Here is a 15,653-nt window from a genome sequence, read left to right on the forward strand (position 1 = left end):
CTAGGCTAGATACTTGGTACGCTGCGTTTCCTCAGATAAGTGGCTATCTTCCCGATAAAAGCAAATATTGTAAATGCCTCCGTCAAATAGACGCACCGGGTCACGTGCTACGATCGCCTCAATTCATAGACGCTATCCCTCACCAATGGTCATTAGAAGGTTACCTCAGCCCATTTGATCTCTGTTGCTTGCCAGTACATCAGAAACCGACTGAAACGAAATTTAGTCTAGAGTACTCGTAGTATCCGGCAATTTAGCTTCAGAAAAGTAGCATCTGTGCTTGCGCGGCATTGTTGTGCACGTCCGTTCTTTTTTTATTTTTTTTAATCCTACTTTTATTCAGTTGAAATTACTTTTGATCAATATGTATAAATATCTGGACAATAAGTAGCCACTATATGAGGAAATACGGTATTTTTCATGTTAAAAAGCGACCATACTAGCAGTGTCCTGCAGGCCAGCTGATGACAATTTAAAAATCCGTTTGACTGTTGTCTGACTCCGCTGGTCTTTTTCCGTCCCCCTGACAGGAAGCTCGCTAAGAAGCGTAAGGACGCGATCGGAACCACCCGCCAGGAAATGACGCATATGGTCAACGCCATGGACCGCAGCTACGCCGACCAGAGCACTCTGCATGCGGAGGACCCCATGGCAGTGACCTTCATGGACTCGCACAACCACAACAGCAGATGTACCTTGCTTTATTCTTTCATCCTATCATCATAAGTTACACGAAGCCGAATAGTCATACAAAATCTCAACCTGTTATTAAGCTTGCATTTTTCGTGCATGCATTTATCCGTCAGATGATTCGTTTTAACAACACATTTGGACTCTGGAGACCAAATAGATTGAGCGGTTTCTTGTTTTTCTGTTGGTGTTGCTTTTGTGTTGAAAAGTGAAGTGGTAGAAATGCAACTTTTGCACTCGGTAGTCAGACCTTGAGAACTCGTCTCGCAAAATCTCGTCTTGCCTCTAACACTCATTTGAGCGAGCATGAGATTGCCAACGTATTTCCTCACGGTGCTTCCTCCCCGCAGTGCCCAACGATCCGCTGGTTCCCACCGCTGTGTTAGGTGAGACCCCCAATAGGTTGAATATGTCACACCTCTCACCCCTACGAATAGCCCGTAGCGGTCACCAGTCATCATCATCTTTTGTGAGACCCTGTCTTGTCTGTCGCCTTGCATCATTCAACCCTGGTTTGCCGTTAAAAAAACAGTTCCCATTTGCAACGCCCGATATCATCGGCGTCCATCCCATCTCGGAGTCTCTTGTGCGTTGTACCGCCCGGCATCTCTCTGTGCATGGGTGGATAGTTAAGCTTGAACAACAAGGCGCTCATCAAGTCTAAGGAACGACAACAAGTGTCACGAGTAAGCACAGCGAAATAGACATTTCGCCTTGTGGCGCGAGAGCTCTAAAGACGACAACTGTCAATATTTCTCGCGTGAAAACTTAACCCCTTACAGCTCAGCAGACCGTGTTTGCAGTTACTTCAATCATGCCAAAGCCCTGCCATGCTTTTTGCTTTCCCACTGAGCACTTGGGATCGTCCGTGTAATTACAAAAACCCCCACCACCCCTTTGAGACCTAATTATTTCCACATTTTAGACTGGCTTTGAGAGGCATCGAATTCCCTGCTCCACAAAGCGGACACTGATGCTTGACAAAAGAAGGAGTATGTTGTCAATACTGGCATCTGTGGTATTTATTCTGAACTCATGAAACCGTAGTTGTTTGCCGTTTTCATGCCTTGGATTTAGTTTGCCGTTGACAGTGTAACACAATCAGACGGAACATGCCCTGATGGCCTCCAAAACCTCCCAAGAGCCACCAAACAGTGTTGATCATGCGTTTCATAACCTTTAATTTGGACTGAAAGGTGTTGCTCCACTCTGTCCCGGCCAATCGCGTCACAGGACAAGGGGGGAGTAGCGGCAAAGTCTTGAATTAAAAGACGCTGTCAGGTCAGGTTTACTGTTAATTGGCCTGGCGAGGGCAATAACAAATCTTAGCAGCCATTAATGAGCTGACACGTCCTCGGAGCGGAGAAGAGCATCGGGTGGATGCAATAAACAACGTCGTTTAATAAGTAGTTGCGAAGACGAGACAGTCGGTTGCGGTGACCCCGAGCTTGGGCATTATACGCCGTGTCAATCAGTGACTAACCCTCGAACAGCACACTAATGTCACCCTGTGGTGATTAAAAAAAATAAATAAAACGACAAAAACATTGTGTGTTTTTGTTCACAATAGTAATTAAATATCTTTTTAATTACCAACGAACTTCCAAATCGCAACTCGGTGAACTGCAGCCTAAGTAGTCTTAATCTGGATCGGCATTAATTCAACGGCAAAGGAAACGGTCAATTTAAATTAAAAAAAGTAAGCATTTTTTTTTTTTGTGGGATCATCTATCAACGATGCTCACATCCCCATTCCCTGTCAGTCTGGGATGACATCATTCATTATATGTGCCCCTGTAAACAAACACCCTTGACAAATCAACCCCCACCCCAGTCTGACATTTTACTGACTTTTTTTTTTTTTTTTTTTTTTTACTGCTGCTTGGACATGTAGTTCCAATTACAGGTAGGCACCCAAATGCAAATCCTAAGAAGCAAGTTACCAATAATATAAGTGGAAACAAATCTCAAGTTATTACCCCCACTTTTTTTTTTTCGTGGGCGGGGGCCAGCTTTAACTCTGAATAATGTCCCCCGCGCAGACGAGAATCACAGTGCATCGGCGGCGGAGAACAGCAGGCTTCTGGATGTCCCCCGCTATCATTGCGAAGGCACCGAGTCTCCCTATCAGACGGGACAACTCCACCCCGCCATCAGAGTGGCCGACCTCCTGCAACACATCAACTTGATGAAGACGTCCGACAGCTATGGCTTCAAGGAGGAATATGAAGTAAGTCGGCAAGAACTCTTAATTGGTGCTTTTGCTCGTATGGACATGTTGTCCTGCCATTGGCTGGCAACCAGTCCGGCTCCAGCCCCCCCCGAGACCGTCAAGAGGAAAACAATCACACATATGTCCCATTTCATGTTGTTTTCTGTTTTTGTGTGTGCTGTTGGTGATCCAGAGTTTTTTCGAAGGCCAGTCAGCAACGTGGGACGTGGCAAAGAAGGAGCAAAACCGCACCAAGAACCGTTATGGCAACATCATAGCATGTGAGCCAGTACATATTTTTAAAGCAACCGTGGTTCAAAATGGATATTGCATAACTTGTACGTTTCCAGGAGAATGAATTGCGAGAAAAGAAGAAAGGGGGCCCTCACACAATAGAACGAGAACACAATTGACGCGTTTTGATTGGTTGTTTTGTTTCACCGGCTCACATTTGTCCTTTCCGCTTCCATTTCTTCTCCTCCCCAAACCCGTCCTTCGTCCTTCTGTTGTATTTCTTCAGATGATCATTCAAGGGTTATTCTCCAGCCCATCGAAGACGACCCCTCCTCCGACTACATCAACGCCAACTACATCGATGTAAGTGGAAAGGCGCCGAATGCTACTATTGGCTCCCAACGAAACCAACGAAACCACACTCCCTCGCTCGTATGTCAGGCCTCTATACTTTTAATTGCATCCATTGCTCACTTTTCACGCATCCCACCACTTGCCGTGTGCATTCTTCGCAAGTGTTGTCTGTCAGCGTCAAGTCTGGTCCGTCTTCATACCTTTAGTACTCAAATCACACCTCAGCATTATCTTTTTATCATCCGTCATTTTCAACCACTTTCACTTCTCCACCGGCAGTCGCAATTTTCACTTGATTTTCTTTTTTTTTTTTTTTTTTTTTTTTTTTTTTTTTTTTTTTTTTTTGTTCTGTTTTTATGTAATCTACTGTCACCGGATTGCTTGCCGCCACTGACGGCAGACTAGAAATAGGACTAGTAGACTGGGCACTTCCAGCTTCATCAAATTTGTGATGCTATCAAGACAGCAATCTCAGAATTCTGTAACCGAGCTCTAAAAATGTCACAAAAGACACTTGGTCAAATGAAATGAGAAATCATTTGCTTCTCCTTCAGGATTTGTCCTTTCTATTTAATCTAATTCTAGTTTTGAGAATGTTTTTTTTTTTTTTTTGGTCATGCCCATCCACATTTCACGTCAACGCAACTTTTCTGTTTCTGGTTGACGCTCACTGACATTATTGTGCTCTCTTTCTTTCCTTCCTTCTTTCTTCCACTCCTTCTTTCTGCCTGTGGCCTGGCCTGTAGATTTGGCTGTACAGGGATGTAAGTATCACTGTGGACTCTTTCATTCGTTTTACATCCATTCATGCACCAAGCAGCCGTCAAATGCTCAAGGCCAGGCTTTGTCTCCACTTTGCCCCATTTTGAGCTCTCGCCGTCTGAGAGCTCTCACCTCATCTCGCGCTGTTTTTTTTTTTTTTTCTTCCTTCCCTCACTTTGCATCGTTTTCACCGCACTTGTCGAGTCCCTTTCTGTGTCTCATGCCCTTTGGACATGACAGTCCCTTGTTGCCATGTGCACACGCGACGGTTGGAAAGGTGACACGTTTGACCACATGGGTTCATCTGTTGAATATGCCGGTCTTATTTTTAAAATGTCAGGACCTGCTGAGTCTGAAGTGTTTAAAAATGCACGGTAATTCAATTCAAGTGGACGTTATTTCATCCTCTGGTAGCCCATTCTCACTGGAGAGCTCAAATTTAATTGGAGTGTGAGTGTAGATAGTGGAGGTGATGCTCATCATGATGGCCCGATTGTAGGCGGGAGAAACCTGACCTGTTTTTTTTCGACAGTCCCGTTGAAATGGACTGTGATTGAAAATCAGTAACATCCACTTTTGTTTTGTGCTTCCAGGGTTATCAGAGACCAAGCCACTACATTGCTACTCAAGGTGAGCCGCGTTCAAGAAAATAACATCGACAACAACACAAACGGATGTAAAATGGAATATTTGTGGCCTAACAAAGCCCTAAAAGGTAAAGCTTTATGATTGCAGGTCCTGTGCATGAGACCGTTTATGATTTCTGGAGGATGGTGTGGCAGGAACAGTCCGCCTGTATCGTCATGGTGACCAATCTAGTTGAGGTCGGAAGGGTAAGTTGTGCTTTCTCCTCCCGGGTGTTACAAATATTTAGCAATGGTTCCTCGTCTGGAAATAGAAGGTACGGCCTTGATCTGTCAGAAATGTTTAGCTTTAAAGACAGTTAATACTTATTCAGCGCAGTTCTAAAGGCCATGATGTCATTACTTTCAGTGTCAGCACATCATTGAGGCTATGAAAAAAAGGTATTCTCCAGGTGTGAAAGGACCGGGGAATTTCTTTCTAGAACGTAACTTAGAAGTAAGAATATGAATGCCAGCCGTCGTATGGTGTTTAAGTACAGTTTTGTGTGTTGGTTTGATGGCAGGTGAAGTGCTACAAGTACTGGCCGGATGACGCAGAGGTGTACGGTGACTTCAAGGTGACCTTTGTTGAGGTGGAGCCCCTTGCCGAATATGTGGTCCGCACATTCACACTGGAGCGAGTGAGTTGTCAAATCGTGTTCCACAGCTACTTGTTGGCTGTGTTGGAGGGTTTTTTTTGGTTTGTTTTTTATTTTATGTAGCGATCTATAGTTCATTCCACAGTCCAATGGGGGGAAAAAGTTTTTAAAACGCATGCAGAGTACTATACAGTGTAGGGGATAACCTACAAGAAGGCAAACTAACTTCATAGGGGACTATACAGTGGATAGGAAATGATTCCAAACACAGTTTGTATCCCATCAAAACGCACGTATCGTGTTGAGATGTTCTTCATGTTTCTTTCTCCCCAGCGTGGGTTCAACGAGGTGCGAGAAGTCAAGCAGTTCCACTTCACCGGCTGGCCCGATCATGGAGTGCCGTATCACGCCACGGGACTGCTTTCCTTCATTCGCAGGGTTAAAATCTCCAATCCACCCTCCGCTGGGCCTATCGTGGTCCATTGCAGGTGAAAATAAAACTCGTCATTCCTTCAAATGGACACCCATGTGTGGATCGTCAATAGAAGAAGAGCAATCCAAAGACTTCATTGTTTGTTGTCTGTGTGCAGTGCCGGGGCAGGACGCACGGGCTGCTTCATAGTCATCGACATCATGTTGGACATGGCAGAGCGGGAAGGCGTGGTGGACATCTACAACTGCGTCAAGGCGCTTCGGTCCAGGAGGATCAACATGGTACAGACTGAGGTGACTGCATTACCCATCATCCATCTGCATCCACATGTTAGGGCCAGGCACGGTAAACAACCCACCACTGTTGGACTCGGGACACGCACGGTACAGGCTGAAGGGACTCCATCCATAACATCGTCCATCTGTTTTGTCTGTGCTGTTGACTCACCGCTTGTCACGCCAGTGTTGTGAATGCAAACTTTTGCAACACACTCCATTCACAGTACATTCATATGATTATATGTAGAGTAGCAACGGGACATAAAGATGACAAAAACAAAGGATTCTTACAGGATAAAAGAGGAAGAGGAAAAAAAAACACGTAACGTTATTTTCCTCTTTTAAAGACATTGTGGTGTGTATAAAAACTCCAAAGGTCAATTGAGACTAGGATTGGTTTCATTTGCAAAATATGGTTTTGCTGCCATCTGGTGGTAGCTAAAAGAAACAATTTGCAATGATTTGCATTCTGGGATCATTGCTTTCTTAATAATAGAATCGGTAGACATGTGAATTAATCTATTATATGAATAAGATAAATCATTCCTATATTAGTATCGGCGCGCTCTATTCATACTCCTTGTTCAATGTGGCTTTCTTGGTCACAAAATTCTTCCTTTGGATAAAGCTAATAACAAAGCAGAGTTATTTTAAGAGAGACAACTATTTTTAAGACCCCCCCGGATCTAATTTGTGTAATGCTGTGTTCCATGTTTTGACCCATTTATATTTTAGTTTGTAGACGAGTAAAGTCCTCCGTTTAATTTTACCCTGAGTAGTGAAATTGGAGAAGCCTCCTTCAATCCAAATGATTTGGAAAATAGTACCTCGAATCTTCATCAGTCATCTGCATAACTCCACCTGCCACCTGCCGCCTCTCACTCAACGTCTGTTTTCTCACCTCCAACAAGTTGCTGTGACCAACGATCACTGTGTTCTTGGAAAAGTGCGCGCGCGCGTGCGTGACGATAAAACACGCTTCTCGTATGCGTTCCCCAGGAGCAGTACATATTCATCCACGATGCCATATTAGAGGCCTGTCTCTGCGGGGAAACGGCCATTCCCGTTTGTGAATTCAAAGCTGCTTTCTATGAGCTTATCCGCATCGACTCCCAGACCAACTCGTCCCACCTGAAGGATGAGTTCCAGGTAATAAGATGTCATTGTTATGATAGGGGTATATTTGACACATTTGATACAAGATTGACTTGGCTGTTCAGTTTCACCCTCGACGCATGGTCCAGGCACTCAAAATCCACAACTTCCGCCATTTCCAACGGATCTCACGCCACCGCATCGTCTCTCGCTTTGTCCCTCCAGACTTTAAACTCGGTGACTCCTCAACCTCAGCCCGAAGACTGCAGCATTGCGTTGTTGCCTAGAAACCAGGATAAGAACCGCTTCGTGGACGGTCTTCCGCCTGACCGGTGCCTGCCCTTCCTCATCACAATCGACGGGGAAAGTAGCAACTACATCAACGCGGCTCTCATGGATGTAAGTCCCCGTAACGAAAAACAGCACCGTTCCCTCGGACATTGTACAATAGCGTACGTCTCACCTGGCAAATTGTTTTAACGCCATTTAAAAAAAACATAGGAAACAAGTGGAATACTCAAAAGTGATGCGGAAATAACGACACTACTGGTCAAACATTTTAGAAGAGTCGACGAAGCCGTTGAACCGTGTTGCGGTTGGGCAAGAAATCAGGACCGTAAAAATGGCTCACCGAAACGTTTTTCTAAAACCTTTGACCAGTAGAGTACATCCAAAAATTTGATGCACGTGTTAATTCGACGACTCACGCGCACACATACAGTCTCCCCTCCCTGTTTGTGTGATGCTGTGTTTGTGGTTTTAAGCACACAAGAAAGCTAGAGACAAATCCAGGTTCTGATTAAAAGGGAAACGAAAGTGCCTGATCTGCAGTGCAAAAGCACCGCGAGCAGCGGCCTGGACGTGTCGCCGTTATGACATCAGCTAGGGGAGAAAAAAAAAAAAGAAGGCATCCAAATTGTACTCTGAATGTCAAGCATCTCGATGTGATATTTGCTGTTGTCAGGAAGAGTTGGACTTTTCTGATAACTGTTGTCATAGGAACACCGCAGTTCCTCGGGAGTGGCATAGCGCCGTCTGTTTTCATGAGAAACGAGAAGGATGTCGACGGGAAGCGGTCCACTGTCATTAGGAAAGGAGCCGCATTTCTTGGATTCAAAAGTCTTGCGCAACATTTCGGATGACAAAATAAAAGTCTTGATAGCATTCGAAGCACAATATAAGAGTCCACCACTTTGCTTAGGCAAGTGAGAAAAGAATTTGGCATATAATATGTACGGTGGCATTTTTTTTCTTCTTCCTCTGCCATCCTACTAAGTTCTCATGAAGAATACTTGGGATAGTATGACTCGCGAGGTGAGGACATGTAGTGGTTGTTTACATGGTGAGTAAACGAAACCCAACGTTCAGGACTCGAGTGCGGTTTTGTAGAATTCCGTCTTAGTTTAAACTTAACTTTGGCCTCTCTTTAACCAAGCTGTCAGAGGAGTTGCAGGTAAACGGGATTTCACTTCCGATATTCCAATACTGGATTTGTTTCATGGCTTCGCTGTCTTTGCACCAGTCCCCCACGTTCAACGTCTTGCCATAAGCACCCTCTTGAGTCCACACGCCTGCCGTCACCACGCGCGGTTGTCTTCCCTCATGTTCCCCCCCCACCCCACACGCCATTGACGCCTGTGCTACACCTGTGGCTGCGTAGCGTCGGCTCATTTTGACAGGCTTATGTAGGCGGAATACGAAGTAAACCCTAGTAGACGTGTTTGTCTGTGGCGCATGCTCCTCACCCGCCCCTCCCCCTCCCCTGCATGATCACATGATCAAGCATCTGGAACATGTTTGGTTGAGCCACCTCGCCCTGCGCGCGGGACGTTCAACACGTCTGAGCTGACAGTTCTCATCCGTGTCGTTTATTTCTCAGAGCTACAGACAGCCCGCCGCCTTCATCGTCACCCAGCACCCTCTGCCCAACACCGTCAAAGACTTTTGGCGCCTGGTGTACGACTACGGGTGCACCAGTCTTGTGATGCTCAATGAGATTGACCTAGCGCAGGTACGGTGGACTTTCGCGTCACTGCAGAGCCATGTCAGTGCGGTTTTTTTTTTTCTCTAATTTTATAATCACCTACACAGGGTTGTCCCCAGTACTGGCCCGAAGAAGGCATGTTGCGTTACGGGCCGGTCCAAGTTGAATGTATGTCCTGCTCAATGGATTGCGATGTGATCAGCAGGCTGTTCAGAGTCTGCAACCTCACCAGGGTGAGTCTTTGATGAAACTAACGCGAAACGTTTTTGGAACCTTAATATTTCTACACATGATATTTCAATTTTCCATAATCTCTGGTGAGGTCTCTTTTTCACAAACGTGCGAGTGCATGTTTTAACTGTCGCTGTCTGTCGATGCGTTAGCCACAGGAAGGCTACTTGATGGTCCGTCAGTTCCAGTACTTGGGCTGGGCGGGTCACAGGGAGGTCCCGGCCTCCAAGCGGTCCTTCCTCAAGCTCATCCTGCAGGTGGACCAGTGGCAGCGTGAGGGAGAGGAGGGGGAGGGAAGAACTATCGTCCACTGCCTGTGAGTAAACCGTCGATATTCACCAGTCAGTGCGCCGGACCCCCACCGAGGATTAATTGTTGCCTGCGAGGGAACTGTAGAACAACGGTTCTCATATATATATATTTTTTTTGTTCTCGCGTTTGTGTTTGTAAAGAAACGGAGGCGGGCGTAGCGGCGTGTTCTGTGCCAGCAGCATCGTGTGCGAGATGGCCAAGAGACAGAGCGTGGTCGACGTTTTCCACGCCGTCAAAACGTTGAGGAACAGCAAGCCCAACATGGTGGACGCTCCGGTGAGGCCAACTTTGGCTTTCTGCTGTCTCTGGGTGTGGGGGTGCGGGTTCCTTTGCATTTACTTTTTCTTTTCTTTTTGTCCATTGAGAATAAAATGTGTATTAAGTGGGCAACGTGGACTAGGAGTCGGGCATATGCATAAATGTGACATCTGTGGTGTTTGTGCGTGTCCAGGAGCAGTACAGGTTCTGCTACGACCTGGCGCTGGAGTTCATCGAGTCCTCCTAAACGGGTCGGGAGATGGCGGAGGAGAGCACAAAAACATCCCTCACCGGTGGCGGTGGCGTGTCGCCATCCATTCCAGACCAAGTCGGAGCGCCCTCTCCTGGACTCGTGCACAGGAGAGTTGAAACCTCCTTTCATGCTAATATTGTACAGCTTCTTGAGTGCCAGTGGGGCCCCTGGATGTGAGGGGCCACCAGTCAACGATGTTTAGTCCCTCGACACGCCGAGCGCTCCATAAATGCCACCAGCTTCAGATGATCATCATCGCAATGTTCTTTTTAAGGTATTTTTGGTTAAACTGAATCATATCTTAAAACACGTCAAATAACCCGAAAGGTCAACTAGAGACTGACTCAAAAAAAAAAAAAACGTTTACATGTTGAGTATTATTAGACTTTTGCATTTATTATTTCATGAAGAAACTTGGAGTCAAAAGACATGTTTTTGTATTTGCGTTTTGGCTTTTTAAATCAGTTGATTTTCTTCTTTGAATTGTTTTTTTTTTTTTAAGTGTTAAAGCGAACACTTTCATTTAAGTTGTGTTGCAATCCAGGGCTGGGCCCAACACACCATCAATTCATCGCACCGAATGAGCTCCGTTTAGAGAGAAGGCGTCATCCGCAATTAGTTCAACTCTTAACAGTGTCCCTTGGCTTCGTTTACTTTGTGCACTGGCAGCCTACCACGCGTTTTCCTCTCCTTTTTTGCCGTCGCGGATGTTTTATTCATAAGCCAAAGACTTGTTGTATATATATGTGTATACGGTTGAAGCACATTGTTCGTATTTATTGTTCACTTGCGTCGCTTAAAAGAACAATCATTCTTCACTCCGCCACCACCGTAAAGTGCGATACCGTACCGGGCCCACCAATGAGCCGAGAGTGTAAGAACAAGCTGTATATCGGAGCAGTAGAGGTACGCTAGTTTTTGTTTTTTTTTTCAGTATTTACTCTGTAGTGTTGTCTTGTTTTCATTTGAAAAGAGTCTGTGACGTCACTGTGCTTTATTTGGTCCAAAACAGCCCCGCCGTCGCTCCCGTTGTTGTCCGTGCGGCATTTGGGCTCATCATCCAAACGGGATGAGCTGTTTTCTATCCGGCCAGCAGAGAAAGCGACGCTTGTGCCTGATTGTTTTTTTTTTTGGAGTTATTGTTTCAAATGGCATCCTGGATGGAGAGCAGACTTTGCTGAATGCATCCTGATGGAACATCAGTGTTGTCACGATGTTGACTTGTGCTGACTGACGTGTTTCTGTTCCACACAAGCTCCATTGGGGCAAAAAAAAAAAAAAAAAATTGTAAATAGGATATAAGATGTTTGGCTCTAGCAAGTTTGCATCCTGTAAATAGTACGTTAAAAAGCTCTAATGTTGAGATTTAACGGACAGATAAAATGTTACTTTTGTTTGTACAAACAAATGTTTAATGTTAATTCTCTCTGTGGAACCGAAATTGTTTTTAGATTACTGTTGTTTTTATTTCGTTTAAAAAAAAAAAAAAAAAAAGATGTCAAGCAAGAGTGAAATATTGGATTCAGTGACTCAAATCACTAAAGCAAAGAAATCCACCGTTTCAGTAAAAGTGGCCATGGTCAACAGTGAGTGACGTTTGCTGCCAAGCCAGTCTGAATATAAAGTCAATATCCATAGTTATTGTCTGTAATGTTTGGCTTCTTTGCTGTAATAAAAAAAGACCACTGCTTTCACAAAGACTCTCATTTAATGAACACAACAATCTCATCAGGAAATAACCCACAATATCATGGTTAACTGACCTTTGCTGGACTTTTTAACTCATCCATCCATTTTCCTCCACTAACCTGGGATCAAGTCGCGGGAACAGCGACCTCTAAGCAGAGCCCAGACTTCCTTCTCCCCAGCCACTTCGTTCACATCCGGAGGATCACAAGTCAAAAAAACACCTCACCGGGGAAGCATCCAGGAGGCATCCTCGCCAGAACCCGAGCCGCCTCATCTGGCTTCTCCATGCGGAACAACGGCCCTACTCTTTGAGCCCCTCAGAGGGGACACGAAAAAGGAAATTCATTTCATCCACTTGCCTGCTTCACAAGAGGTGACTACTTACTCCTCCCTTTCTTGACTGAGGACCACGTTTTCAGAAATATAGATGCTGATTCCAACCGCTTCTCACTCGGCTGCTTCTTACCGCTCAACAGCGTTGGGGCGCTCTTCTTTTTTGCGCCTGTAATGGGCAGCATTTTTCAGTCTGCGTTGGTGCGGCTGGATGGGATGGCTGCTGGAGCTGAAGAGAGAGGAGCATCGGCGTGGAGCGCGAATGCGTATTTGGAACTTGAGTCGCCACTTGGAATTGAAGCAGATTTAAACGGGAGGTGAGAAGTGAACCAATCCTGCTGCTTTCTTCAAAAAAGTTTAATTTGCATCTTTATTTACACATGATGGATGGCAGTAGTTTTAAAGAGTCAAATAAAAACAAAACAAGAAAGGAAAATCAAAAAGTGATATGAATTGGGGAATTCAAACCTTGCATGAAAAAAAAAAGTACATTAATGTGCCCGGGGGGGTAAAGAAACCTCAAAAAGGAAATATTAATTTTTAAATGAATCTTAGAAACACTAACCAATCTGTAGATTGCTGTAATACTGACCAGCAATGAAACACTAAATAATACATTCATTTTCACTACCCTGCATGCTATCTGAAAGAGTCTGGAAAAACCATGTGGACAAAAGAAGTCTTTGAAACAACAAAAACATGGTCAAGCGCGTAAAATAGTTCCATTCAAATTAGGCGTATATTATATATATATTTATATTTATATATATTTTTTTTTACAAATACAGAATATTTGGCATTTATATCCATCCTCATATTTCTCAACATTTCAAAATAGAAGGACAATAATCTTTTACACCATCACATTTGTCATACTCCAAAAACCCTTCAAAGGCCTTTTTTTTAAAAACCTTTTTGTTTTCTTCCAAAACGTCCACAACACGACACACTTCTCCATCAAAGGCAAACATCAGACATCAGTGTGACTGCTCTCTCGCCTCATAATTTTATTATGAACTAAAAAGAATATTATAACAATGCGAGTGAGTGGATTCCAAAGGACTTAAGTGATCAATATTGTTCTAAAAAGCATAGTGTGGAGTGTGTGTGTCCCCCCCCCCACCCCCCCAAAAAAAATTACAAAATAGAATTACGACCCGGATTTTAAGCATGTAAACTAAGCTTATTGCTTGAGGAGCAGATAAAGCCGGGTGTCAACGATGGGGTGACTTTATCAAGGATTTTATGAGGAGAGAGAGCACAAAAAGCGAAGGACATCTTTGCAGTGCACAAAACAAGGGCGGAAAGAAAGCTTCTCAATTAAAGGTGGAGCAGGAGATCCAGCCGTCGGGGTTCTGCCGTCTGCGTGTGCGTGTGCGTGTGGATTGTGTGAATGAACGAAAAAAATAAATCAAGAATAGATTGAGCACCAGTAAAAAACTTTCTGATGTGGTGTTAAATGCAATCGGCGCCAAGTCGATCGATTAAAAAGCTAAATCATAACCCGAGACCAACACACACATACAAATGCTGCATAGTACGCAATCGTGGCCCCCAAGCCCACCTGTCGAGTTTGCCACAACTCCCACCACGCAGTGAGGTAACGAGACGAGTGGATTCGCTGCTCCTATTGATGTCGATAGAAACGATCGGAGAAGATTTTCTAATTTAGAATATGCAATTCAGGGTAGAAGTTACATGAGCTCCTACGAAGGCAGTAAAATGGCCCATCTGTGAGTACTCTAAAATACGAAGGAGGTTTGGGGCTACAGTGGAAAGACAAAAAAATCTGAAAACAGCGGTGCATTGGCTTACAAATCACCCAATCAGTGAGGTTTTTTTAAGACACAAGCTTTCTCCTAGCCGTTTTTTGTTATTTTTTACGAGGAATAATTTGCGTTACGGGCGCGAGATGGTGGCAGTGAATGTCACATGACCAAAGGTGGTGTGTGTGTGTGTGTGTGTGTGGGGGTTGGGGGGGGGGGGGGGGGGGGGGGATAATAGATGATAATTGGCTGTGTGAGTTTACAGCCAAACTAAACATAAAGCAAAGACACCTACTGGTATATTTGACCAAATCACATATGTTTCGTTTTACAAAAGTCTGCTAACTTGGGTAACTCTTAACACACGATGCAAAACATGGGCCGATGGAAATAGCATCGATACAGGTGACGATTCGATTCGATTTGGTACGGCTCATTTCGAAACAGTTGATGCGATGAGTTTCTGGATGTCATTTGACATACATATGAATGAAGTTGTCAATACTGGGTGGCACTTCCTTCAAAGGTATTGCTCTCCAGTAAAAGAGGGTTTAATTTTTTTTTTTTTTTTTTACATATCTCAATATTTTAAAGTGGAACGATTCGGTGTGATTTCATGCACTCGCATCTTTTAAATGAAAACTGATTTCCCGATTCAAATCAGTTTTTGTTACACTCCTAGCTATTCGACTCACAACATAGTCTGTATGCTCTGCAAAATATTTGCATCATTACTGGATCTTAGTCCTCTTCGTCTTCCACAAGCAAATCTGTGCGTACATTAATCTCTTAGGTTTTTGATATCCCAAAAATGACATGTTGACGGAAACAATTAGATTTTTTTTAACCAAATTTTTTCCCTCCTGTGCCACTAATACTCCTTCATACTAACCATCCATTTTCACTTTAATTGACATATTATTTTTGCATATTTCACTTCTATATGAAATTAATGGCTGCCTTTTAGAACCAGAAAATTATTTTATGCTTCATATGTAGTCTGTAGTCTCATGTGTGATGACGAAAACAAAACTGCATTTATTGTAGTCCGAAATGAAGCACGGTGGCCTTTAAAGGTAAACAACAAAAAAGTGCCATTTGTTGGCCTACTCTTCCTCCTTCACAATAAATAAAAAATCAGATTTCAACTTTATTTCAAATTTCCCTCTTTCCTTTGCGCTCTAAAACTATTAGGAAACCATATGTTCATATTTTAAAAATGTTTTAAAACCCCAGGGGGATCTTGATGCTTTTCCTCTCCTGACTCGCGCGGTTGCAACTCAGGATGCATTGTGAATTTGAATGTTGCATTGCCCCTACTAAGGCGGGCAGACCCCGTCAGGTCTGACTCGAACCAGTTTGCAGCCCTTTTTAATGCTAAGAATTAGCAGCAGCAGCAGCCATCACGCGCATCAACACTGTAAGGCACCTGAGGAATTGTCATGTACATAGTTGCCAAAGCCCCTTCATAGCAAATATATTTTTTGGGTGTCCTCTTGATCATGCACATGATATTGTGATTTATATATATATACTAATAGCCCCAC

General features: G+C 44.1%; 1 protein-coding gene across 21 annotated transcripts in view; it reads left to right on the top strand.

Moving 5' to 3' along the window:
* Positions 1 to 11,998, top strand: part of ptprk (protein tyrosine phosphatase receptor type K) — a 69,847-nt gene extending 57,849 nt beyond the window's left edge. For 2 of the 21 annotated variants that reach the window (XM_019877549.1, XM_019877554.1), the window contains 20 exons: positions 531 to 691; positions 1,041 to 1,076; positions 2,585 to 2,596; positions 2,733 to 2,920; positions 3,084 to 3,183; positions 3,423 to 3,568; positions 4,237 to 4,254; positions 4,846 to 4,882; positions 4,988 to 5,085; positions 5,400 to 5,516; positions 5,808 to 5,962; positions 6,065 to 6,188; positions 7,185 to 7,334; positions 7,506 to 7,679; positions 8,716 to 8,733; positions 9,160 to 9,291; positions 9,372 to 9,497; positions 9,648 to 9,811; positions 9,948 to 10,083; positions 10,259 to 11,998. In XM_019877549.1, the coding sequence (XP_019733108.1) occupies positions 531 to 691; positions 1,041 to 1,076; positions 2,585 to 2,596; positions 2,733 to 2,920; positions 3,084 to 3,183; positions 3,423 to 3,568; positions 4,237 to 4,254; positions 4,846 to 4,882; positions 4,988 to 5,085; positions 5,400 to 5,516; positions 5,808 to 5,962; positions 6,065 to 6,188; positions 7,185 to 7,334; positions 7,506 to 7,679; positions 8,716 to 8,733; positions 9,160 to 9,291; positions 9,372 to 9,497; positions 9,648 to 9,811; positions 9,948 to 10,083; positions 10,259 to 10,312 (2,146 nt within the window). In that variant the 3' untranslated portion in view covers positions 10,313 to 11,998. Of the gene's footprint in view, positions 1 to 530; positions 692 to 1,040; positions 1,077 to 2,584; positions 2,597 to 2,732; positions 2,921 to 3,083; positions 3,184 to 3,422; positions 3,569 to 4,236; positions 4,255 to 4,845; positions 4,883 to 4,987; positions 5,086 to 5,399; positions 5,517 to 5,807; positions 5,963 to 6,064; positions 6,201 to 7,184; positions 7,335 to 7,505; positions 7,680 to 8,715; positions 8,734 to 9,159; positions 9,292 to 9,371; positions 9,498 to 9,647; positions 9,812 to 9,947; positions 10,084 to 10,258 lie in introns of all 21 variants that reach the window. The other 19 variants (XM_019877548.1, XM_019877553.1, XM_019877561.1 and 16 more) reach the window with 15 other exon arrangements.
* Positions 11,999 to 15,653: the final 3,655 nt, after the last annotated feature.

This window comes from Hippocampus comes, unplaced genomic scaffold, assembly GCF_001891065.2.
Source record: "Hippocampus comes isolate QL1 unplaced genomic scaffold, H_comes_QL1_v1.1 scaffold69, whole genome shotgun sequence".
Taxonomy (NCBI): Eukaryota; Metazoa; Chordata; class Actinopteri; order Syngnathiformes; family Syngnathidae; genus Hippocampus; species Hippocampus comes.